Genomic DNA, 26,279 nt, shown 5'->3' with positions numbered 1-26,279 from the left:
TTCAGCTTAAAAAGGAAGAAAATCGCCGGGCGCGGTGGCTCAAGCCTGTAATCCCAGCACTTTGGGAGGCCGAGACGGGCGGATCACGAGGTCAGGAGATCGAGACCATCCTGGCGAACACGGTGAAACCCCGTCTCTACTAGAAAATACAAAAAACTAGCCGGGCGAGATGGCGGGCGCCTGTGGTCCCAGCTACTCGGGAGGCTGAGGCAGGAGGATGGCGTAAGCCCGGGAGGCGGAGCTTGCAGTGAGCCGAGATCGCGCCACTGCACTCCAGCCTGGGCAACAGAGCGAGACTCCGTCTCAAAAAAAAAAAAAAAGGAAGAAAATCCTGTCACATGCTACAGCATAGATGAACCTTGAGGATATTATGGTAAGCAAAATAAGCCAATCACAAAAAGATACATACTGCATGATTCCATTTATGAGGCACCTAGAGTAGTCAAATTCATAGAGGCAGACAGAAATGGGGAGTTACGCTTAATGGTTATAGAATTTCAGTTTTACAAGATGAAAAGAGTTACAGAGATGGATGGTGGTGATGCATGTACAACACTGATATGGTTTGGCTGTGTCCCCACCCAAATCTGAACTTGAACTGTATCTCCCAGAATTCCCAAATGTTGCAGGAGGGATCCAGGAGGAGGTAATTGAATCATGGGGGCCAGTCTTTCCCCTGCTATTCTCATGATAGTGAATAAGCCTCATGAGATCTGATGGGTTTATCAGGGGTTTCCACTTTTGCTTCTTCCTTGTAAGAAGAGTCTTTCACCTCCAGCCATGATTCTGAGGCCTCCCCAGCCATGTGGAACTGTAAGTCCAAATAAACCTCTTTTTCTTCCCAGTCTTGGACATCTTTTTATCAGCAGTGTGAAAATGGACTAATACAGTAAATTGGTACCATGAGAGTGGGGCACCGCTGAAAAGACACCTGAAAATGTGGAAGCGACTTTGGAACTGGGTAACAAGCAGAGGTTGGAACAGTTGACAGGGCTCAGAAGAAGACAGGAAATGGCTCATGCCTGTAATTCCAGCACTTTGGGAGGCCGAGGCAGGCAGATCACGAGGTCAGGAGGTCGAGACCAACCTGGCCAACATGGTCAGGTCAGGTCAAAAAACAAAAAAAAGACAGTAATATGTGGGAACATTTGAAACCTCCTAGAGACTTGTCAAATGGTTTTGAGAAAAATGCTGATAGTGATATGAACAATAAGGTCCAGGTTGAGGTGGTCTCAGATGGAGATGAAGAACTTGTTGGGAACTGGAGCAAAGGTGATTCTGTTTTATCAAAGAGACTGGTGGCATTTTGCCCCTGCCCTAGAGATTTGTGGGACTTTGAACTTGAGAGAGATGATTTTTAGGGTATCTGGTGGAAGAAATTTCTTTTTTCTTTCTTTTTTTTTTTTTTTGAGACGTAGTCTCACTCTGTCGCCCAGGCTGGAGTGCAGTGGCGTGACCTCGGCTCACTGCAACCTCTGCCTCCTGGGTTCAAGCGATTCTCCTGCCTCAGCCTCCTGAGTAGCTGGGATTACAGGCAGGCACCACCACGCCTGGCTAAATTTTTTTTGTATTTTTAGTAGAGATGGGGTTTCACCATGTTGGTCAGACTGGTCTCAAACTCCCGACCTCATGATCCGCCCACCTTGGCCTCCCAAAATGCTGGGATTACAGGAATGGGCCACTGCGCCCAGCCTAGAAATTTCTTTTTTTTTTTTTCTTTTTGAGACAGAGTCTCACTCTGTCACCCAGACTGAAGTGCAGTGGCGCAATCTTGGCTCACTGCAACCTCCACCTCCCGGGTTCAAGGGATTCTCCTGCCTTAGCCTCCTGAGTAGCTGGGACTACAGGCCCACCGTGCCCAGCTAATTTTTGTATTTTTAGTAGAGATGGGGTTTCACCATGTTAGCCAGGATGGTCTTGATATGACCTCGTGAGCCGCCTGCCTTGGCTTCCCAAAGTGCTGGGATTACAGGCATGAGCTACCATGCCCGGCCAAGATGAAAGAAATTTCTAAGCAGCAAAGTATCCAAAACGTGACTTGGGTGCTGTTAAAAGTATTTCATTTTAAATGGGAAACAGAGCATAAAAGTTCCGAAAATTTGCAGCCTAACAATGCAATAGAAAAGAAACAGCATAAAAGTTCTGAAAATTTGCAGCCTAAAAATGCAATAGAAAAGAAAAACCCATTTTCTGAGGAAGAAATTCAAGCAGGCTGCAGAAATTTGCCTAAGTAGCAAGGAGCCTAATGTTAATCCCCAAGACCATGGGGGAAATGTCCCCAAACTATGTCAGAGACCTTCATGGCAGCCCCTCTCATCACAGGCCCAGAGGCCCAGAAGGATAAAATGGTTTCATGGGTCAGGTCCAGGGTCCCCGTGCTGTGTGCAGCCAAGGGACTTAGTGCCCTGTGTCCCAGCTGCTCCAGCTGTGGCTGAAAGGGGCCAATGTGGAGCTCGGGTTGTGCCTTCAGAGGGTGGAAGTCACCAGCCTTGGCAGCTTCCATGTGGTGTTGAGCCTGTGGGTTCACAGAAGTCAAGAACTGAGGTTTGGGAACCTCTGCCTAGATTTCAGAAGTTGTATGGAAATGCCTAGATGCCCAGGCAAAAGTTTGCTGCAGGGGTGGGGCCCTCATGGAAACCTCTGCTAGGGCAGTGTGGAAGGGAAATGTGGGGTCAGAGCCCCCACACAGAGTCCCCACTGGCGCACTGCCTAGTGGAGCTGTGAGAAGAGGGCCACTGTCCTCCAGATGCCAAAATGGTAAATTCACTGACAGCCTGCACCGTGCACCTGGAAAAGTCACAGATACTCAATGCCAGCCCGTGAAAGCAGCCAGGAGGAAGGCTGTACCCTGCAAAGCCATAGGGGCAGAGCCATCCAAGACCATAGGAACCCACCTGTTACATCAGCATGACATGGATGTGAGCCATGGAGTCAAAGGAGATCATTTTGGAGCTTTAAGATTTGACTGCCCCACTGTATTTTGGACTAGCATGAGGCCTGTAGCCTCTTTGCTTTGGCCAATTTCTCCCATTTGGAATGGGTGTATTTACCCATTGTCTGTACTCCCACTGTATCTAGGAAGTAACTAACCTGCTTTTGATTTTACAGGCTCAGAGGTGGAAGGGACTTGCCTTGTCTCAGATGAGACTTTAGACTGTGGACTTTTGAGTTAATGCTGGTTGGGAAGGCATGATTGGTTTTAGAATGTGAGGTCATGAGATTTGGAGGGGCCAGGGGTGGAATGGTATGGTTTGGCTGTGTCCCCACCCAAATCTCAACTTTAATTGTATCTCCCAGAATTCCCATGTGTTGTGGTAGGGACCCAGGGGGAGGTCATTGAATCATGGGGGCTGGTCTTTCCCCTGCTAGTCTTGTGATAGTGAATATATCTCACGAGATTTGTTTGTCAGGGGTTTCTGCTTTTGCTTCTTCCTCCTTTTCTCTTGCTGCCACCATGTAAGACGTGCCTTTCGTCTCCTGCCATGATTCAGAGGCCTCCACAGCCATGTGGAACTGTAAGTCCAATTAAACCTCTTTTTCTTCCCCATCTCGGGTATGCCTTTATCAGCAATGTGAAAACAGACTAATACAAACATTATGAATGTATTTAATGCCAGTAAACCATATACTCAAAATTGGTTAAGATGGTAAATTTTGTTATGCATATTTTAAAACAATAAAAATATTGAAGGGAAAAAAATCACGTCACCTACAAATACAGATAGTTTTACTTCTTCGTTTCCAATCCGTATGCTCTTTTTTTTTTTTCTTTTTTCTTTCCTAATTGCCCTGGCTAGAACCTCTACTATAGGCCGGGCGCAGTGGCTCACGCCTGTAATTCCAGCATTTTGGGAGGCCAAGGTGGGTGGATCACAAGGTCAGGTAATCGAGACCATCCTGGCCAACATGGTGAAACCCTGTCCCTACCAAAAATACAAAAAAAAACAGCGGGCATGGTAGTGCACACCTGTCATCCCAGCTACTCGGGACACTGAAGCAGGAGAATCACTTGAACCCGGGAGGCAGAGATTGCAGTGAGTCAAGGTTGCGCCACTGCACTCCAGCCTGGTGACACAGTGAGACTCCGTTTCAAAAAAAAAAAAAGAACCTCCACTATAATGTTGAATTATAATGTGAATATAAGTTGCAAGAGCAGACAAACATCCTTGCCTTGTTCCTGATATGAGTGTGGAAAGCCTTTAGTCTTTCACCATTAAGTACAATGTTAGCTATGGGATTTTTGTAGATACCTTTGATCAGGTTAGGGAAGTTACCTTTTATTCCTAGTTTGCTGAGTGTTTGTATCATGAAAGGGTGCTAGATTTTGTCAAATGTTTTTTTCTGCACCTATTGAGATAAGAAATGTGGCTTTTGTCCTTTAGTTTTTAGGCATGTTAAATTTGATATATCTATTATCAAGCAGAGACGTCAACCAAGCAATCACATATAGGACTATGGAGTTCAGACGGTCAGGACTAAAGATAAAAAATGTAATAATCATCAAAGAAATGCAAATTAAAACCACAATGAAATATCACCTCATTCCTGTTAGACTTTCTATTATCAAAAAGATGAAAGGTAAGTGTTGACAGAGCAGGAGCATCGGCATCTTGGACAAGCCCCTCATTCAGCAGGAACATCGGCATTTTGGACAAGCCCCTCATTCTAAAGTTCACCTTAATAAAAAACTGCCTAAATCTAAAGGGCATCAGCCCAATGGCTAAGGTCAGCATGACCATAAACCACAAATAACATCTCCAACCAGAAACATTCCAAACTCCTCCCTGACCACAGACATGCTAGCTCCAAGATAACATGCCTCCAGCCAGGAGGATGCCAGCCTTGAGATAACCCCCTCTGACCGGAAAGATGTCTGCCCCAAGATAACCTCCCCTCCTCCCAGAGACATTCCAACCCCACCATAAAACTTCTCCCTCACACAGAAACATTCCAAGCTTGTGATAAGTCCTCTCACCCTAAAACCAATGTATACTCTTAGTCTGTAAGAGAAAGTGCTCCTGACCAAAATTGGCCAGAAACCCCTCTCAGGTTTTATCTAAAGTAAACCTGCCTCTAACTGTCGAACATTTCGTGTTTCTTTCCTCTTTCTTTGACTCTTATATTTGGTGCCGAAATCTGGAACAGGTGCTGGGGGCAGAGGCTCTCTTGCAACCCAGGAAGCAGTGGGCAATGGCAGTTCATTGTAAGTTAATTCCTGGATCCTGAGGGTCTCTGGCCACCCACCCTGTCTTTTCTCTCACTTAATTTTTCAAGTGATTTGCATGAGTAGGACAATTAACCTAAAGGGGACTGCGAGGCTCTGGCCAGGACTACTCCCAGCAAGTTCTTTAAACCTTCAGATCTCAGGAATCCGCCTCCAACGGCCCACAATGGGTATTTTGCTCTCTCCCCTCCTCCTCCCTTCTCTCTCTTTCTCTCTTCCTCATGTGGCTGCAGTCTAAGGGGCCCTTTGCCAATTCCAACCGGAACATCCAACATTGGACACTAGTTCAGCCAACTGCTAAGATCTGCCCTCCCTTGGCTTTCCTACAGTACCAGGAAAAGTCAGGTCTGCCATCCCGGTCCTCAGAGGACCAGCAGCACTAAAAAGCTAGAAGAAATCTTGGGGATGCCCAGAGTTTTCATCTCAGCTTGACCGTCCTCTTTAGAAAGAGGACTCCGTGCCTCTGTCTTTCGTCTGGGAATGCCTAGAACAAAAACAGACACCCTTGGCTTCTTCTCACCAGTCCACATGGGTGCCAAACAATCCCACATTCCTGCATCCTCCCCACTGGGTTGCCTCCTTCACAACCTTGCCAAACTTGGGTTACGGGGAAGCATAAAGCCAAAGCATTTAGTCTTTTATTGCAACATGGTCTGGCCCCAATACACATTAGATAATGACAGACGATGGCCCAAAAATGGCACCTTTTACTTGCAAATTCTTAGCGATCTTGACAACTTTATAACCAGGAATGGCAAATGGCAAGAGGTTCTCTACATTCAGACTTTCTTCTACCTTAGATCCCAACTCTCCCTATGTCAAGCTTGCACCCCTCATGAAGTCCTTCTTCTCAATGAAAACGCTGTCTGGTCTCTTTCTCCTCCAAAAACCCTTCCTCTGAGATCCTTTCCTGCAAAAACCCTTCCTCCAAAACCCCTTCCCTCAAAACCCCTTCCTCTGAAACCCCTTTTCACCCTGCAGATGAACCCCCTCCGTATTCCCATCCCCCTGGTTCTGCTCCTCGTCCCTCCAAACCCTCCACCCCAGGGGGCCCCTCCTGCCCCCAGGCCTCCGGCTCCAAACCCCACTCCTCCTCCTTCTCCACCTGTTACCTGTTCAAAAGCCACCAGTCAAACCACCCCAGCCATTCTCCCTCTCCGGGAAGTATCTGGAGTTGAAGGCATTGCTCACGTTCACATCCCTTTCTCCATTCCTGATTTGTCACAAATCGAATGGCATCCAGGATCCTTCTCTGAAAATCCCTCTCACTATCACAGGGAATTCCTGCACGTAACCCAATCCTTTAATTTAACTTGGCATGATATTTATATAATTTTAACCTCCACCCTCACTCCTGATGAAAAGGAACGCATCTGGCGTTCAGCTGAAGCCCACGCAGATGAACTCCATAACCAAGCCCCTATATAAAATCCAGTGGCCAATGATGCAGTCCCCCATAGAGACCCAGCCTGGACTTACCAACAGGGAAACAATGGTATCAGGCGATGGGACCACATGATTACCTGTCTCCTCACGGGCATGAACAAAAATGCCCATAAGGCAGCTAATTACAAAAAAAATCAGAGAAATTACAAAGGAGCCCCAGGAGAATCCTGCCCTTTTCTTATGACGCCTCACTGAAGCCATGCTAAAATATAACAATCTGGATCCAAAATCTAGAGAAGGGCAAACTTTTCTCCACCTCCAATTTATTTCCCAATCTGCCCCAGATATCCGGAAAATATTATAAAAATCAGAGGAAGTCCCCAAACATTTCAGCAAGATCTCCTAAATGTGGCCTTCAGGCCGGGCGCGGTGGCTCAAGCCTGTAATCCCAGCACTTTGGGAGGCCAAGACGGGCGGATCACGAGGTCAGGAGATCGAGACCATCCTGGCTAACAAGGTGAAACCCCGTCTCTACTGAAAAATACAAAAAACTAGCCGGGCGAAGTGGCGGGCGCCTGTGGTCCCAGCTACTTGGGAGGCTGAGGCAGGAGAATGGCGTGAACCTGGGAGGCGGAGCTTGCAGTGAGCTGAGATCCGGCCACCGCACTCCAGCCTGGGCGACAGAGCCAGACTCAGTCTCAAAAAAAAAAAAAAAAAATGTGGCCTTCTGTGTCTTCTTCTTCTTTTTTTTTTTTTTGCTCTTGTTGCCCAGGCTGGAGTGCAATGGCATGATCTTGGCTCACTGCAACTTCCGCTGCCCAGGTTCAAGGGATTCTCCTGCCTCAGCCTCCCAAGTAGCTGGGATTACAGGCATGCGCCACCCCACCCGGCTAATTTTGTATTTTTAGTAGAGACGGGGTTTCGCCATGTTGGTCAGTCTGGTCTCAAACTCCTGACCTCAGGTGATCCACCCGCCTTGGCCTCCCAAAGTGCTAGTCTTTAACAACAGAGATGAGGAACAAAAAATTCAAAAAGACAAACATCTCCGGTTAAAATACCAGATGCTCGCCTCTGCTGTCCAAAGGTCAGTTATACAAAAGCCTCCTGACAACCCCAAGGGAAACTCCCTCACCTATGTGGAGGTGTCACCCTGAAGTGCCACATCAGGGTTCCAACATGGCAACCCTGGACACTAGGCAAAGGCTTGTCCTAAACCCTGGCCCCCTACCAAACCGTGCCCAACTTGTGGTCTTTGGGGACACTGGAAAATGGACTGCGCCCAATGGGTACACCCTCACTGTTCGAGTGCGGCTCATAATGAGGCTCCCCGACTATCACAGGAGGAAATCTCTTCACTGCTGGCACTGACAACAGAAGATTGAGGGTGCCTGGAATCCTTCGCCCCCACGTCCAGTGAGTCCATGAAACCCAGGGTAATTGGGACGGTATCCAGTAAGATTATTTCCTTTCTCCTGGATACTGGGGCAAGCCTATCAGTATTAACTGAATATCAAGGCCCACTAGAATGTTCATCAGTCTCTGTTGTTGGCATGAAGGACATACAAGAAACTCCATACAAAACACTGCCTCTATACTGCTCATTTTGGGGAGTCACCCTCACTCACTCTTTCTTGGTCATTTCTCATTGTCCCACTCCTTTACTAGGAAGGGACATCCTACACAAACTAGGGGGAATCATTCATTTATCAGCCCTACAGCAAAGCCTAACCCCTTACTTATTATTATATCAAGAACAAAACCCCTCCTCAGACACTCCACATCAAATAGACTTAAAACCCAAATTCCTGGCTCACGCCTGTAATCTCAGCACTTTGGGAGGCCGAGGCGGGTGGATCGCCTGAGGTTGGGAATTTGAGACCAGCCTGACCATGGAGAAACCCCGTCTCTACTAAAAATACAAAATTAGCCGGGCCTGGTGGTGCATGCCTGTAATCCCAGCTACTCGGAGGCTGATGCAGAAGAATCGCTTGAATCCAGGAGGTGGAGGCTGCGGCAAGCCAAGATCATGCTACTGCACTCCAGCCTGAGCAACAAGAGCAAAATTCCGTCTCAAAAAACAAACAAACAAAAAACACTCAAATTCCTCAGCCAGGTAAATCCTACAGTATGGAACGACGACTCCCCCATAATGGCTACCCACCATTCTCTAATTCAAATCTCACTAAGGATCCTAAGCGCTACACAGTGGTCCCACAATATCTCCTCAACCCTAATGGATTACGGGCACTCAAGCCCATCATCTCCTGACTTTTGGCTGCCAATATTTTAATCTCCACCCATTCTCCCCATAATACTCCTATTCTCCCAATCAAAAACCCAGATGGCTCCTATAGACTGGTTCAGGATTTGTGACAAATCAACTCCACTGTTGTTCCTTTTATCCTATTGTTCCCAAAACCCTACACCCTCCTATTGCAAATTCCTCCCAACACTAGCCATTTCTCAGTATTGCACCTCAAGGATGCTTTTTTTTTTTTTAACTATTCCTCTATATCCCTCCTGTCAAAACCTTTTTGCTTTCACTTAGACTGGCCCTGACACAGGCTACTCTCAACAACTCACCTGCACTCTCCTCCCCCAGGGGTTTAGGGGCAGCCCTCACTATTTCGGTCAGGCACTTCAATTAGACCTCTCCCAACTACATCTACAACCTAGCATCTTGCTTCAGTACATGGATGATTTACTTCTTTGCAGCCCCTCTCTAGAACATTGTATTCAACACACCACCAGGCTTTTAAATTCTTTGGCTGAATGCAGGTACCAGGTGTCCAAAAAGAAGGCTCAATTAACCTCTCCAAAAGTCTCATACCTAGGATTAATCGTAACTCGAAATACTCGAGAAATTCCGCCAGCATGAAAGCAAAGCATTCAACAAATCCCATTTCCTAAAACAAAAAGGGACTTATTTTCTTTCCTCGGATTAGTGGGATATTTCTGATTATGGACAGCAAATTTTGCCATTATCACTAAACTCCTTTATGAACACACAAAAGGCAATCTTGACCAACCACTCACTCCCACCCAGCCCTTTATCATGCTTTCTCTCACCTAAAACGTGCCTTATTATAGGCCCCTGCTCCAGGCCTTCCAAACCCCCTGAGATCCTTTCATCTATATTCACACAGTTCTCATAATCAGGCCCTTGGACTATTAGCCCAACCCGTGGGAGACTCCCTCCAACCAGTAGGATATTTTTCAAAACAACTAGACCCCATTTACAAAGGCTGGCCCCTTTGCTTAAAAATTTTGGTCACAGCCTCTCTAATTATCCCTGAGGCACAAAAACTCACATTCTACAAACCCCTTCAGGTATTTTCTTCTCAGTCTGCAAAATATACTCAGCCATAAGGCGCTAAGCTCCATCTCATCCTCCCACATGCAGGCTTTACATTCAACTCTCCTTCAACCCTCTATCTCTCTTCATAGATGCTCCCCGCTTAATCCTGCCACTCTTTTGCCTTCAGCACCAATTTTAGACCCTGACCAACACTCATGCTTTAATTGAAAGTTCTCTTACCATATTTCACCCCCTTACTTCCACTCACATAAAGGAAGCCCCAGATTGGTTTATAGATGGCAGTGCATCAAAAAACCCTTCCCACCAAGCAGGGTATGCCATCATTGAGGGATATCATAATGATACCCACCTAGAAGAATCATAGAAGCTGCCCCCTTGCCTTTGGGCACATCCTCCCAAAAAGCAGAATTAGTTGCCCTAATAAGAGCACTAACCCTAGCAAAAAGTACACAAGTTAATATATACACCAATTCTAAATATGCCTATAACACCATCCATTGCAATGCCCAAATTTGGAGCAAGCGGGGCTATCTCACGGCTACGGGATTTCCTATCATTAATGGAAAACTAATCCATCATTTACTAAAGGCAGCTTTACTTCCAGAAAAGGTTGCAGTTATCCATTGCAAAGGACATCAATCAGATAAAAACCACATTTCAATAGGAAACCGTGAGGCTGACTATTGGGCAAAACAAGCCTCAACCAACCATCCAATCCCCCAATACCTATTTCCCCTCATACAACATATCCCCTTCCTTTTATCCAGAACACCAAATACAGCAACTAATCACGGCGGGGGCACAAGTCAAACCCCCATACTGGTTAAACAAATTAGTCCCACCTGACCTTGAAAAAAACTACTCTTTTATGGGACATTCACAACCTCTTCCATATTAGCCATTCCCCTCGGCAACATTTCTTAAGCTCCCATATACACATAACCCCAGATATAAAGGAAGAGCTAAAGGCCATTTCCCATCAGTGTTCTATTTGCCAAAAGGCTTCATCCCACTCCAACACTAAACCCCTTTCTTTCCCAACCCATCAAGCCAGGGGACACCTTCCAGGACAGGATTGGCAAATTGATTTTACCCATATGCCCCCAGTTAAAAAGGTTCGATTTCTTCTAGTTCTCATCAATACCTTTTCAGGATGGGTTGAGGCTTTTCCCACAACCAACAAACGGGCTTCTACTGTCACCTCCAAATTAATAACGGAAATCATACCCAGGTTCGGGGTGCCTCTCTCTTTTCAATCCGACAATGGTCCTGAATTCATCTCTGAATTACTCAACACTTGCACAATCTCTACAAATCACCTGGAAGCTATATATCCTCTATTGACCTCAATCTTCAGGAGAAGTTGAAAAAATGAATGGTATTCTAAAAACCACCCTCACCAGGTACTCACTCCAAACACATAAAGACTGGGTTACACTTTTACCTTTGGCCCTTCTAAAAATGTGGGTGCTCCCACATAAACCCTTAATGCTCAGCCCCTTTGAACTCATGTATGGGAAACCACTGGCCCCTTTTGTTCCACCTCAGGGTCAAACGACACCTCTACCAACTCCCCTTGTTTCCCCTCTTCTGTATACTATCCGCCGTTTCATTTGGGAATATGCTGACAAACACCTGCCATAACCCATCACTGACTCCTCTAATTCCTTCCTACAGCCAGAAGACTAGGTTCTCATAAAAGATCCCAGTCCTACCCCCAATTCCCCCCTCACACCTAAATGGAAGGTGTAAAAAGTAAAGTAGAGGTTCCTCTTCAAAGACTTTCCTCCCCATCTAATTAGGAATAAATAGTAACTTCTCTTAGGAGCAAAATTTATTCAAAGACCTGTGCTAACATTCTTAAATATTGGCTAGCCGTAATAAAGAAATCAATGTGCTTTATGTTCTTAGCTCCCACAATTTAGCCTAAATATTTGCCCTGGCATGCTTATACTGGTCCAAGCAAGCATTAGGTCACAGCCTGTTCCTCTTCCTTATTTGAAGGTGTTTTTACCTTTCTTAGCATTCCACAAGTTACTTCCTCCTTCCTTTGTTCTCCTCTGCCTTTGCCTCTTCTAAAAAGTTCTAAGTTGCTAGCCAATCGGGACAAATACAGAATGTGAGGTCCCATTCCAGCCAATGGAAACTGGACACAGCAGTAGGGTGGAAGCGTCAGTTTATAAATGACCCTGTCTCCTTTGTTCGGTGTACTCTCATGGCAAAACTGCTGGCGAGTGTGCCCTTTCTGCAGAAAGTAAAAATGGCCTTGCTGAGGAAATTAAATTTATGTTCAAGTACTATTTCTTTATGGCACCAGGGAACAAGCATTTCTAACAAAGGGACCTTACCAAATCATTCTTACCACACCCACAGCAGCAAAACTCCAGGGACTCCCCAACTGGTTTCATTATACTTCTCTCAAGAAAACAGACTTCCCTTTGCCACATACCCAAACAACCAAATCTAAAACCCCTTCAGCCTTCTCTTGTGTCTCCACAGGACCCACTTCCCTTTGCCTCACCTGAATCTCAGATGAAAAGGAAGAGAAATTCACCGCTTATGTCTCTTTCTCTCCTAAACTTTCATTGCTTCCTAATCAACCTTGTTACAGACCTTCAGCGGTACCCCTACGAAACTCCCATTATATATCCTGATCAGCTCTTTACTGTTCTATGGGACCTATGGCTTCAAGGAACTTTCCAGGACTTTACTCTTACCCAAATAACCTTTTTCTCTTTTTGCTTGTTTTTTTTTTTCCAATATAAATACCCTAAGTACATCAACCTCACTAATACAACCACTTCTCACTGCTCTCAAGCTCGAACTATAAACCTTACACAATCCCTCTCGCTGCGAGCTAACTCTTCCTTTGCTCCCAAATGCTGGACGTTCTTATCACTGTCTTCCTCAGCTTACACAGCCCTTCCTGCACCCCTTCATGACCTTTTAGCAGGGAGCATAACCCTAATTTATACACTCCAAAAGGGAGCTTCCTTTCTTGAAAGAGCTGACACCCTGGTCGGCAATTATCCTACTTCCAGGACTAATCAGGCTAACAAATTATTTCAAGCCTATTACAACTCCCTGCAATGCCTCAAGCCCCAAGACTCTCCCATTAAAGGGCCTATAACTAAACACACCCCCTTTTACAACAAGCTTCACTTTGCTTTTCAGCCTCTGAAGGAAATCTCCCTGTAGGATCCTTAACACTTAACCAATGCAACCATATTATCATTATTAAACACCCCGACCATCAAACTAAGAGTTAACTACCCAGTATCACCTGAAGCAAATGGAGCATTTCTGTAACTGGCTCATTTGACAGCCTCTCTCTCAGCCAATGCCTCTGGCCTAACTTGTGCTGTCCCTGGTGCCCACTTTTTTCCATGGCTCAATATAACGATGCAACATCCTATTGCATTAAATGTGTAAAAAGTAACTCTTCCTATATTTCTACTCTAGTAGGTGTCTCCCTGGCCCCCTCCTTGTCCATTTGGAGTAATGAACCACAGGAAAGAAAAAACACCCCATATTTAGTTCACCTATTCTCTTTCTATATCTCTGCCTGTATACACGACAAAGGCCTGTTCTTCTTGTGTGGCACCAACACATACCTTTGTCTCCCTACCAACTGGACTGGAACCTGTACCCTAGTTTATCTATCTCCCTCCATTGGACTTGTTCCTCCTAATCGACCTTTGCCCATCCCATCCATCCAATATGTTAGAAAAGGAAGGGCCATACACTTCATTCCCTTAATAGCCACCTTGGGTATAACCTCTGGACTTGGATTGAGAGCAAGCGGATTAGCCACTTCCATAACATACTTTAAGGCTCTTTCAACAGAACTACAGGACTCGTTAGAAGACACAGCCCAAAGTCTTATAAAAGTCCAAGACCTTGGCCAGGGGCGGTGGCTCACGCTTGTAATCCCAGCACTTCGGGAGGCTGAGGCGGGTGGATCACCTGAGGTCAGGAGTTCGAGACCAGCCATGGCCAACATGGTGAAACCCCGTCTCTACTAAAAATACCAAAAAAATTAGCTGGGCGTGGTGCTGCATGCCTGTAATCCCAGCAACTCGGGACACTGACGCAGAAGAATTGCTTGAATCCAGGAGGTGGAGGTTGCAGTGAGCCGAGATCCGCACCACTGCACTCCAGCCTGGGCAACGGAGCAAGAATCCGTCTCAAAAAAAAAAAAAGTCCAAGACCAACTAGACTCTTTGGCTGGCGTAGTCCTCCAAAACAGACGGGGACTAGATCTTATAATGGCTGAAAAAGAAAGAGGGATTCTGCCTCTCATGAGGTGAGGAATGTTGTTTCTACCTCAACCAATCAGACCTAGTAAGAGACGCTGCTGAAAAACTTAAAGAAAGGGCTAAAACGCTAAGGGAATATCAAAACAACAAAATAGATTCTTAGTTTGGGAACAAAATCATAGCATGGGTCATCCCATTCCTGGGACTAATGTTCCTACCCTGCCTAATTAACCTTTTTCAAAGATTTTTTTTTTTTTTTGAGACGGAGTCTTGCTCTGTCTCCCAGGCTGGAGTGCAGTGGCACCGTAATATTGGCTCACTGCCACCTCCACCTCACGGGTTCAAGCGGTTCTTCTGCCTCAGCCTCCCGATTAGCTGGGATTACAGGCATTCGCCACCATGCCTGGCTAATTTTTGTATTTTTGGTAGAGAAAGGGTTTCACCATGTTGACCAGGCTGGTCTCGAACTCCTGACCTCAGGTGATCTGCCTGCCTTGGCCTCCCAAAGTGCTGGGATTACAGGTGTGAGCCACCACACGTGGCCAAAGATTTTTGACTGACAGGATCATGGCCATTTCACAGACAACTACCCCAAAACATCTACACACAGCAATGCTCCCACAGTCAACCGGAGACCAGAAAACTCTCCGTCCCCTCAACAGCAGGAAGTAGCCAGAAAGAACACACTGTCCCTCCTCCTTTTTATAACTATAGAGTCTGGATTGACAGAGCAGGAGCATCGCCATCTTAGACAAGTCCCTCATTCTAAAGTTCACTTAATAAAAAACCACCTAAATCCAAAGGGCATCAGCCTAATGGCTAAGGTCAGCACGACCATAAACCACAAATAACATCTCCAACCAGAAACATTCTGTCAAAATAAAGCTCAGAGTCTTAAGGAAATTGAGCACTCAAACAAAGGATTTTCAGTAAAGCAATTTTTACTTCTGCACAGAGGGGTGCTTCTCCTTGGCCAGTCACCATGAGAGCACACCAGAACAAAGGGGAACAAGAGCCTTTATTCCTGATGCAAATCCTGCCCCTGTGCCTTTTCCCCATTGACTGGAATCAGGCCACACAATCTAAACTAGCCCCAGTTGGCTAAACATTTGAACTTTCTTTAGATAAGATGGGCACATAGGGAGAGAGGGGAAAGGGGAAAGGGGTGTCTGCAATGAGCTAGAGAGCTAGTCTTCTTTCCAAATAAGGAAAGGAATGTGAGCTGGTACTGTGGCATGTCTGCGCATGTAACAAAGGCAGATAGGAAGGACAGAGGAGAAAAGGGAAGGGCGGGGGGGGGGGGGTGCGGGGTACTATGAATTAAAGAATAAAGGATTGATCAGGCTATTTGAAGAGAAACCTCATCATATCCCACAATTCCAAACTCCTCCCTGACCAGAGACATGATAGCCCCAAGATAACTCCCGTCCGGCCAGGAAGATGCCAGCCTTGAGATAACACCCCTCGGCCGGAAAGATGTCTGCCCCAAGATAACCTCCCCTCCTCCCAGAGACATTCCAACCCTCACACAGAAACTTCTCCCTCACACAGAAACATTCCAAGCTTGTGATAAGCCCCCTCACCCTAAAACCAATATATATTCTTAGTCTGTAAGAGAAAGCGCTTCTGACTAAATAAAAAAAAAAAATCGGCCAGAACCCTTCTCAGGTTTTATCTAAAGTAAACCTGCCTTTAACTGTCAGGCCGCATTTTGTGTTTCTTTCCTCTTTCTTTAACTCTTACAAGTGTGGGCAAGGATGTGGTGAAAAGGGAACACTTGTATACTGTTGGTACTATTATAAATTAGCATGGACATTCTGGGCTGGGCGTGGTGCTTCACGCCTGTAATCCCAGCACTTTGGGAGGCCTAGGGTGGGCAGATCGCTTGAGCTCAGGAGTTCGAAACCAGCCTGGGCAACATGGCAAAACCCCATCTCTACTGAAAATACAAAAAATTAGCCAGGCATGGTGGCACGCACCTGTGGTCCCAGCTACTTGGCAGGCTGAGGTGGGAAGATTGCTTGAACTCAGGAGCCCCAAGCTTCAGTGAGCCGAGATCATGCCACTGCACTCCAGCCTGGGTGACAGAGGGAGACCCTGTCTCTAAATAAATAAATGTGTACATAAGTGTGGCCATTCTGGAAAACAGTGCAGAGGTTCCTCAAAAAACTAAAAATAAAGTTACCATATGATCCAGCAATCTCACTTCTGGGTACTTCCAAAGGAACTGAAATCAGTATATTGAAGAGATACCTACACTCCCATGTTCATTGCAGCATTATTCATAGGAGCCAAGAAAAGGAAACAACCAAAGTAGCCATCAACAGGATGAATGGATTTTTAAAATGTGGTATATACACACAATGAAAAATTCTTCAGCCGTTAAAAGGCAGGAAATTCTGATTTGCAACAACATGAATGAACCTAGAGGACATTTTGCTAGGTGAAATAAACCAGGCATGGAGAGACAAATACTCCATGATCTGGTTTATACATGGAATCTAAAAAAGAAGTAGAGAGTAAAATAGTAGTTACCAGAGGCTGGGGGGATAGGGGTAGATGGGGAAAGGAGAAAGGTTAGTCAATGGTACAAAGTTTCAGTTAAACAGGAGGAATAGGTTCTAGTGATCTACTGCACAGCATGGTGACTATTATTAATCATAATGAATTATATATTTCAAAATAGCTAAAAGAATGAACCTTTTTTTTTTTTTGAGACAGGGTCTCCCTCTGTCACCCAGCCTGCAGTGCAGTGTGCCATGATCTCAGGTCACTGCAGCCTCCACCTCCTGGGTTCATACGATTCTCCTGCCTCAGCCTCTCGAGTAGCTGGGACTATAGATGTGCACCACCACACCCAACTAATTTTTGTGTTTTTAGTAGAGACAGAGTTTTGCCATGTTGGCCAGGCTGAAGAATGGATTTTAAATTTTTTCACCACAAAGAAATGATAAGTATTTGAGGTGATGGATATGTTAATTAGCCTGATTTGATCATTCCACAAGGTATACATGCATTGAAACATCACATTGTACCCCACAAATATATACAATTATTGTTAAAATAATTGTATAATTATTGGTTAAAAATAAAACTGACCAAGTGCAATGGCTCATGCCTGTAATCCCAGCACATTGGGAAGCCAAGGCAGAAAGATCATTTGAGTCCAGGAGTTCAAGATTACAGTGAACTATGATGGCACCACTGTACTCCAGCCTAAGTGACAGAGCAAGACCCTGTCTCCAAAAAAATAGAAATAAAACTGTACCCCATAAACATGTATAATTATGTGTCAATTATAAATAAACCCAAAAACTTTAAAAATAAAACATAAAATAAAATAATGCCAAAGTAAAAGGTTTACTAAAAAAATATGAAAGTTCTCAGCACAGAGATGAGATTTAAAGCCAAGAACCTGGATAAGATCACCCAAGGAAGGAGTACTAAAAAAAAAAAAAAAAAAAAGACAGCTGACATGGTGGCTCATGCCTGTAATCCCAGCACTTTGGGAGGCCAAGGCAGGTGGATCACTTGAGCTCAGGAGTTCGAGACCAGCCTGGGCAACATAGCCAGACCCTGCCTCAAAAAAAAAAAAAAAAGACATGGCATTCCAACATTAAGATCATCTATAGAAGAATTCCAGCTAATGAGTACACAAAGAATGGTGAAACTAGAAAATCACGACTTTGCGGCCAGTCTTGGTGGCTCACGTCTGTAATCCCAGCACTTGGGGAGGCCGAGGCGGGCAGATCACCTGAGGTCAGGAGTTCGAGACCAGCCTGGCTAACATGACGAAACCCCGTTTCTACTAAAAACACAAAAAATTAGCCAGGCATGGTGGCACCCACCTGTAATCCCAGTTACTCGGGAGGCTGAGGTAGGAGAATCACTTGAACCCAGGAGGTGGAGGTTGCAGTGAGCTGAGATCGCGTCATTGTACTCCAGCTTGGGCAACAAAAGCGAAACTCCATCTCAGAAAAGAAAATCACCACTTTGTAATCTCTAATAACTGATTTGACCCTTTGGGAGGCTGAGGCAGGTGGATCACTTGAGACTCGGAGTTCAAGACGAGCCTGGGCAACATAGGGAGACCCCAACTCTTTAAAAAAAAAATGATTTGAGCAATAGTTATCAATGGATTAAAGGCTGATGGGTTGGTTGGGAACGGGATATTCACAGCATGCTAAGATATCCTAAATGTGTTACTTCCTCATAAGGGGGAAATGCAACTTTGCAAAGGAGGGATCAGATTGGAATCACTGAACCCATTGGTCAACCTTAGCATTACTGAAAGTAGGAAAGTCAGACATTATATGCTTCCTGATACGACCCAACATAGGTACACAGCCTTCCCTATAAAGTATTCATGCCAAAAATATTGAAGCTTAATCTTATCAAGCCTTTAGTTTAAATTATAGGAGACAGAACAAACTAATGACACTACAAGGAAGCCATCACGCTGTAATTCAAATCATTGTCATAGAAAATGGAAGGAAGGGGAGAACTGTTCTAGATTAGAAGTTCAAGAAACATAACACCCAAATGAAGTTGTAGACCTTCTTTGGATCCTGATAGACCATTCAAAAAATTTGAGGCTGGGCACGGTGGCTCATGCCTGTAATCACAGCACTTTGGGAAGCCGAGGCGGGCGAATCACTAAGTCAGGAGTTCAGGACCAGCCTGGCCAACATGGTGAAACCCTGTCCCTAGTAAAAATACAAAAAATTAGCTGGGCGTGGTGGCGGGTGCCTGTAATCCCAGCCTGAGGAAAACTGAGGCAGCAGAATGCAGCAAGACAGGAGGCAAAAGTTTACGAAGTGAGCCTAGATTGCGCCACTATGCTCAGCAGAAGAGCACTGCAAGACTCTGTCTCAAAAAAAAAAAAAAAATTGAATATGGACTATGTATTAGATGATATCAACGAATTCATTTATTTTGTTAGGTGTGATATGGCATGGTAGTTTTGTAAGAATATGATTTTTTTTTTTTTTTGACCAGGCAAGGGGGCTCATGCCTGTAATCCCAGCACTTTGGAGGCCGAGGCAGGTGGATCACCTGAAGCCAGGAGTGAGCCAGCCTGGCCAGCATAGTGAAACCCCATACTAAAAATACAAAATTAGCTGGGCATGGTGGCAGGTACCTGTAATCCAGCTACTGAGGCAGGAGGTAAGCGAACCCAGGAGGCAAAGTTTACAGTGAGCTGGGTGCGCCACTGCACTCCAGCCTGGGCGACATTGCAGAACTCTGTCTCAAAAAAAGTGAATATGGACTATGTGTTTTGGAATGATATCAATTCATTTATTTTGTTAGTGTGATATGGCATGGTAGTTTGTAGAATATGATTTTTTTGACTGAGCAGGGGGCTCATGCCTGTAATCCCAGCACTTTGGGAGGCCGAGGCAGGTGGATCACCTGAAGCCAGGAATTCGAGGCCAGCCTGGCCAACATAGTGAAACCCCATACTAAAAATACAAAAATTAGCCGGGCGTGGTGGCAGGTGCCTGTAATCCCAACTACTTGGGGGGCTGAAGCAGAGAATCACTTGAACCCGGGAGGCGGAGGTTGTAGTGAGCTAAGATTGCGCTACTGCACTCCAGCCTGGGCAACAGAGCAAGACTCCGTGTTAAAAAAAAAAAAAAAAAAAAAAAGAATATGTTGTTTTTAAGGAACATATACTTAAGTATTTCAGCGTGAAATGTCATATCTGGGGATTTAAATTACCTTAGAAGATACGAGGAGGAATATCAACAGAATCTGAAGCAGCAGTCAGTGAGGTAGGAAGAAAATACAGAGAGCAAGGGCTCCTTGGAAGACTAATGAATCATGTGTTTCATGGAGAAGTGATCAACTTCGTCAAGTACTAGTGGTCTAGGTTGACGAAGATTGAGAATTGACTGTTGGATTTTGTTATGTGAATGTCATTGGTGACTTTGATAAAAGCAGTTTGAGGAAAGTGATGGGGTGAAAACCTGACTGGGACGAGTTCAACAGAAGTTAGGAGGAAAGAAATAGGAAATGACAAGTGTAGACAATGATACTGACACCTGGAATTTTGCAGTAAAGGAAAGAGAAGAAATGGAGTAATAACTGGAAAGGAAAATAGGATCAAGAGAGGATTTTTTTTTTAACAGTGAAAGAATTGGTGGGGCCGGGCGCGGTGGCTCACATCTGTAATCCCAGCACTTTGGGAGGCCGAGGCGGGTGGATCATGAGGTCAGGAGTTCGAGACCATCCTGGCTAACATGGTGAAACCCCGTCTCTACTAAAATTACAAAAAATTAGCTGGGCGTGGTGGCGTGCGCCTGTAGTCCCAGCTACTTGGGAAGCTGAGGCAGGAGAATGGCGTGAACCCGGGAGGCGGAGCGGAGCTTGCAGTGAGCCGAGATTATGCCACTGCACTCCAGCCTGGGCGACAGAGCGAGACTCCGTCTCAAAAAAAAAAAAAAAAAAAAAAAAGAATTGGTGGGTTGAAGTCCTTATACCAGTGAGTGACAAGGGGATGAGATCTTTTGCACAAATGGAGGGGTTGTGCTAGAAGCAGAGAGTTCATCCATACTAACAGGATAGAAGGCAAAGAACACAGGGGGAATAATGCTGGGAAGTAGGTCGATAAGGGAGAAGCTCCTGGAAACTCTTCTGATTGCTTCTATCAACCCAGTGAAATTGGAAGCAAGAGAGATGAGGGAGAGGTGTTGAGGGTCTGAAAAGCAAGAAGGTGTGAAACAGGCCTCTAGTAGAATGGATGAGTGAATACATTAAAGAAATGTAATATGATTGCCAGGCAACATGAAGGGCCTGCTTGACATTAATATTGACAGATTTCAAGTAAGACCAGTCAGCATGATTGTTTATTCAACCATGTTCATCTCTGAGGGCCAGAGTTGGATTTAGCAAAATGTATTAGTTTCCTATTGCTGCCGTTACAAATCATCACAAATATTAAAACAACACATAGTATTATCTCTTATCTTACAGGTTATATCTTGCAGGTTATATAGGTTAGAAGTCTGACACAGGTCTCACTGGGCTAAAATTAAGGTTGCAGCAGGGCTGTGTTCCTTTCTGGAGGCTCTAGGGGGAGAATGTGCTTCTTGACTTTTCCAGCTTCCAGAGGCCATACACATTCCTTGGCTCATAGCCCCTTCCCCCATCTACCAAGTCAGGTAGAACAGGTTGAGTCCTTTTCACCCTGCATCACTATGACCTCTTCTTCTGCCTCCCTCTTCCACTCTTTTTTTTTTTTTTGAGATGGAGTTTCACTCTTGTAGCCCAGGCTGGAGTGCAACAGCGCAATCTCGGTTCACTGCAACATCCATCTCCTGGGTTGGAGCAATTCTCCCACCTCAGCCTCCTGGGTAGCTGGGATTACAGGCGTGTGCCACCACGCCCAGCTTATTTTTGTATTTTTGTAGAGACAGGGTTTCATCACATTGGCCAGGCTGGTCTCGAACTTCTGACCTCAGGTGATCCACCCACCTTGGCCTCCCCTAGTGCTGGGATTACAGGCATAAGCCACCACACCCAGCCCCTCTTCTACTTTTAAGCACCCTGTGATTACACTGGGCTCACCCAGATATTCCAATTTCCCTATTTTAGGGTCAGCTGGTTAGCGACCTTAATTCCTCTCTACCATATGAGGGTAACATATTTACAGGGTTCAGAAATTAGTATGTGGATATTCTTGGGAGGCCATTACTCTGCTTACCATACGAAGGCTATGGTCTTGCCAAGCCAGTATAATGAAGCGTGAAAGAGAAAAAAAATAAGTTAAAGTTGTATACAAGGAAGCCTCCACAATTATTGACTCTGAACTTCAAACTATGTAAGGAGAGAAGTGAGAACCTGAGGGGTGTGCAACAGTGAAAAAATGGAATCAACGAACTATAGGTCCCAACGATACCAAACAGTTGTTGGAACTGGTGTTCTAGAGGGAGTAAGGTAGAGGATGGAGAGTAGAATGCTTGAACGGTGGTATAATAATGGAAGTGTAATAAAAAGTCTGATTCTGCTGGGCCTGGTGGCTCATACCTGTAATCCCAGTGCTTTGGGAGCCTGAGGTGGGAGGATCACTTGAGCCTAGGAGTTCAAGACCAGCCTGGGCAACACAGTGAGACTCCATCTCTACAAAAATCTTTTTTTTTTTTTTTCTGAGACAGAGTCTTGCTCTGTTGCCCAGGCTGGAGTACTGCCCAGGCTGGAGTGCAGTGGCGCAATCTCGGCTCGCTGCAACCTCCGCCTCCCAGGTTGAAGCAATTCTGCCTCAGCCTCCCAAGTAGCTGGGATTACAGGTGCCTGCCACCACGCCTGACTAATTTTTGTATTTTTAGTAGAGACGGGGCTTCACCATGTTGGCCAGACTGGTCTTGAACTCCTGACCTTGTGATCCACCCACCTCGCCCTCCCAAAGTGATTACAGGCATGAGCCACTGTGCCCAGACTACAGAAATCTTTTAAAAATTAGCCAGGCTTGGTGGCACACACCTCTGGTATATATTTACATGTACAGTAAGTCCTCAGTTAACGTGGTCAGTAAGTTCTTGGCAACTGCAACTTTAAGCAAAATGACGCACAGCAGGTCCTTGAATGACACTGGTTCATTCAATATCATTTTGCTGCAACACTGATGAGAAAAAAATTGGTTTTGCTACGTCATTTCACTTAAAGTCAGTTTCCAAGAACCTATGGACAATGTTAAATGAGGACTTACTGTATATACACGCACACACATCTTTGCCCACTCATGTAAGTGTATCTGTAGAAGAAAATACTACAAGTCCTAGCTTCAAAAGTAAAACTATGTATCTTAACTTTTGAATTGACTCATATAGCTCATCACACACCAGCCTGAGAGAATATAAATAAATGCTTACTCACACTATTGACTTTATTAAAATCTGGCATGGTGTTCTTGAATAGCAATTTTAAATACACATTCCCTAAGATACAGCACTCTGAATTCCAAAGTGTACACTCAGTTATAAAGTGCACAAAAATTCACAAAAAGGCTGCCTATTACAACAAAAGTAAAACGGCAAACAATTGGAAAAATCTAAATGAAAGGCCTGGCATGGTGGCTCACGTCTGTAATCTCAACACTTTGGGAGGCTGAGGCAGGAGGACTGCTTGAACTCTGGAGTTTGAGACCAGCCTGGACAACATGGCAAGACCCTGTCTCTACTAAAAATACGAAAAAATACTTTGGGAGGCCGAGGCAGGTGGATCACGAGGTCAGGAGATCGAGACCATCCTGGCTAACACGGTGAAACCCCATCTCTACTAAAAATACAAAAAATTAGCTGGGCGTGGTGGCGGGCACCTGTAGTATCTGCTACTCGGGAGGCTGAGGCAGGAGAATGGTGTGAACCCAGGAGGCAGAGCTTGCAGTGAGCTGAGATCGTGCCACTGCACTCCAGCCTGGGTGACAGAGCGAGACTCTGTTTCAAAAAAAATAAAATAAAATAGCTGGGTGTGGTGGTGTGCACCTGTGGTCCCAGCTACTATAGATGCTGAGGTGGGAGGATCGCTTGAGCCCTGGGGGATGGAAGTTGCAGTGAACTGAGTTAGAGATCGAGCCACTGCACTCCAGCCTGGGTGACAGAGCCAGACCCTGTCTCTAAAAAAACATATAAAACAACAATAATAAGATAATAAATGGACTGGGCATGGTGGCACCCACCTGAAGTCCCAGCTACTAGGGAGGCTGGGGCAGAAGGACTGCTTGAGCCCAGGAGTTCCAGGCTGCAGTGAACTATGATCAGGCCACAGAATTCCAGTCTAGGCGACAGAGCAAGACCCTGTCTAAAAAAAATTAAAGCAGTAAAATCCACAGAGACAGAATAATGGTTGCTAGGGGCTGAAGGGAGGGGGAAATGGGGAGTTGTTTAATGGGAGTAGTTTCAGTTTTGCCACATGAGAAAAGTTCTGGAGATGACAGACAGTTGCACAACAATATGAATGTAGTCAACACTACTGAACTGTACGTTTAAAAATGGTTAAGATGATAAACTTTATTTTTCATAAAATCCAGTTTCTGCACAAAAAGATAAATTTTATGTTATGCGTACTTTACCACAATTTAAGAAAAAATTTAAATGCTCATCCCAACATTACCACGCCCCCCACCCTTAGCCAACTGGTGAATGCTAACTTATTTTTCAACGCCTAGCTCAAATGTCTCCTCTTGCCATGCCATCCCTTAGCTGACCACCCTTGTAGTTGGCCATCCCCTCTTTTATGCCAACACTATGCCCTGCACATACATTATACCTCTTACAGCACTTATCAAACCTAGTAATTATTGCTTTACAGATCCGTTTCCACTACTAGATTACAAACAACTTGGGGGCGGGGACCTTGTTTTACTCATCTCTGTATCCCCTAGGCTTGGGGCTTGATAAGCTGAAAAGAATCAATAAGGGCTTGATTAATTAAGGTTCTGGCTCTTACGGAGCTCATACTGCAGGGTCATCTGCCCAAAAGAAGAGGCATCGGGGTCTCCTGAGGTTTTAGAAATCTGGTCAAACATCCAGAGCTGACTCCCACACCCTACTGCGAGAAGAGTGCGAGAGCGCGCCTCAAAAGGCTGCGCCTCAACAGTTCGGGTCACCAGGGGGATCTGAGGGCCACCCCCACCTCCACCCTGGGCCAGGTCGGTTAGCTAGACCCGCCCAGCGGTCCAGACATACCTTAGGTAATGAGCAGCCTGCTCTGGGCTCAAGGCCTCGGCTTCCGGAAACCTACGGGACGCCTCCATGACCCTCGGACTGGGTTCCAGTTACCCCGGCGGGAGCTTGGAGCTTGAATTTCGCGCACTCCCGCCCCGCGCATGCTCTGTGCGCCTGTGGCGAGGGACACAGCCAACCGTCGGCCTCGCGGCCGGCCAATCCGCGACCACGCGCTGCGACGCCACCGCCTGAGCCCCGCCCATGAGGGTAGGCGCCTGCGCCTACGCGCGGCTGGAGGTAGGAGGTGACTTCTGCCTTCGAGACACGGAGTGTGCTGCGTCAGTCTGTAGTCCCTTGCGTTTCAACCCAATTCAAACCATGCTGCGGCCAATTCGTTCGCGCATGCGTGTGCTATCATTGTGAGTGGAGGAGACTGCCCGATATGATCCCAGTCGTTGTGGCGACCCTTGGAGATCTCCAACGCCTGCGTCCCCCAGTCAACCCCCGCCCCACATCCAGAGATACCTTCCCTTCCTTGATCGCCAGTACCTGGCACTGAACGTGCTTTGAATCCAAACACCCTGGGAGGCGTAGTCCCTGTGATTTAAACTCACACTGAAGAAGGCGCGGTGGTTCACGCCTGTAATTCCAGCACTTTGGGAGGCCGGGGCGGGCGGATCATTTGAGGTCAGGAATTCAAGACAAACCTAGCTAACATGGTGAAAACCCGTCTCTACTAAAAATACAAAAAATTAGCCAGGCGCGGTGGCAGGCGCCCTCAGTCCCAGTCAGGTGGCTGAGGCACGAGAATCGCTTGGACCCAGTAGGTGGAGGTTGCAGTGAGTCACTGCACTCCAGCCTGAGTGGCAAAGCAAGACTCTGTCTCAAAAATAAAAATAAAAAAATTTTTTAAAGTCTGGGTGCGGTGGCTCACACCTGTAATCCTAGCCTTTGGGGAGGCTAAGGTGGGAGGATCACTTGCACTCAGGAGTTCGAGACCAGCCTGGGCAACATAGTGAGACCCCCCCATCTCTTTTTCAATTTTTTTTTCTTCTCCACAGGGCGTTATGCTGTATTTATTTTTTTAAAAAGAGAGAGAGAAAGAGAGAAGGGTCTTCAAGAATCTCAAACCCGGGAGGTGGAGGCTGCAGTGAGCCAAGATCATGCCACTGCACTCCAGCCTGGGCGACAGCAAGACTCCATCTCACAAAAAAATAAAATAAAATAAAGTTCTTATTTAAGAAATAAGTATTTAGGTTCACATACTTGGTGTAATAAGAAGAGGACAAAAATAATTCAAAAAAAAAAAGAAAGAAGTAGTGCTGTGGTCACCATTTCTTCAGAAGCACCAACTAAGATACAGTCATTTTCAAAGGCAGAGCCTAAAAAAAGGCGGAGCCTAGAGCTTAAGGAAATGTGATTAAGTG

At 45.7% G+C, this 26,279-nt stretch overlaps 1 protein-coding gene across 1 annotated transcript in view; it reads right to left on the bottom strand.

Moving 5' to 3' along the window:
* ERCC6L (ERCC excision repair 6 like, spindle assembly checkpoint helicase) overlaps window positions 1–25,213 on the bottom strand; it is a 47,319-nt gene extending 22,106 nt beyond the window's left edge. Inside the window, exon 1 of the mRNA XM_009197805.4 lies at window positions 24,874–25,213. Coding sequence (XP_009196069.2) covers window positions 24,874–24,941 — 68 coding nt within the window. The 5' untranslated portion in view covers window positions 24,942–25,213. The remainder of the gene's footprint in view (window positions 1–24,873) is intronic.
* Window positions 25,214–26,279: the final 1,066 nt, after the last annotated feature.

The sequence above is a fragment of the Papio anubis genome, chromosome X, assembly GCF_008728515.1.
Source record: "Papio anubis isolate 15944 chromosome X, Panubis1.0, whole genome shotgun sequence".
NCBI classification, from domain to species: Eukaryota; Metazoa; Chordata; class Mammalia; order Primates; family Cercopithecidae; genus Papio; species Papio anubis.
The sequence above is the reverse complement of the archived record's forward strand: the minus strand, read 5'-3'. Positions and strand labels throughout refer to the sequence as shown.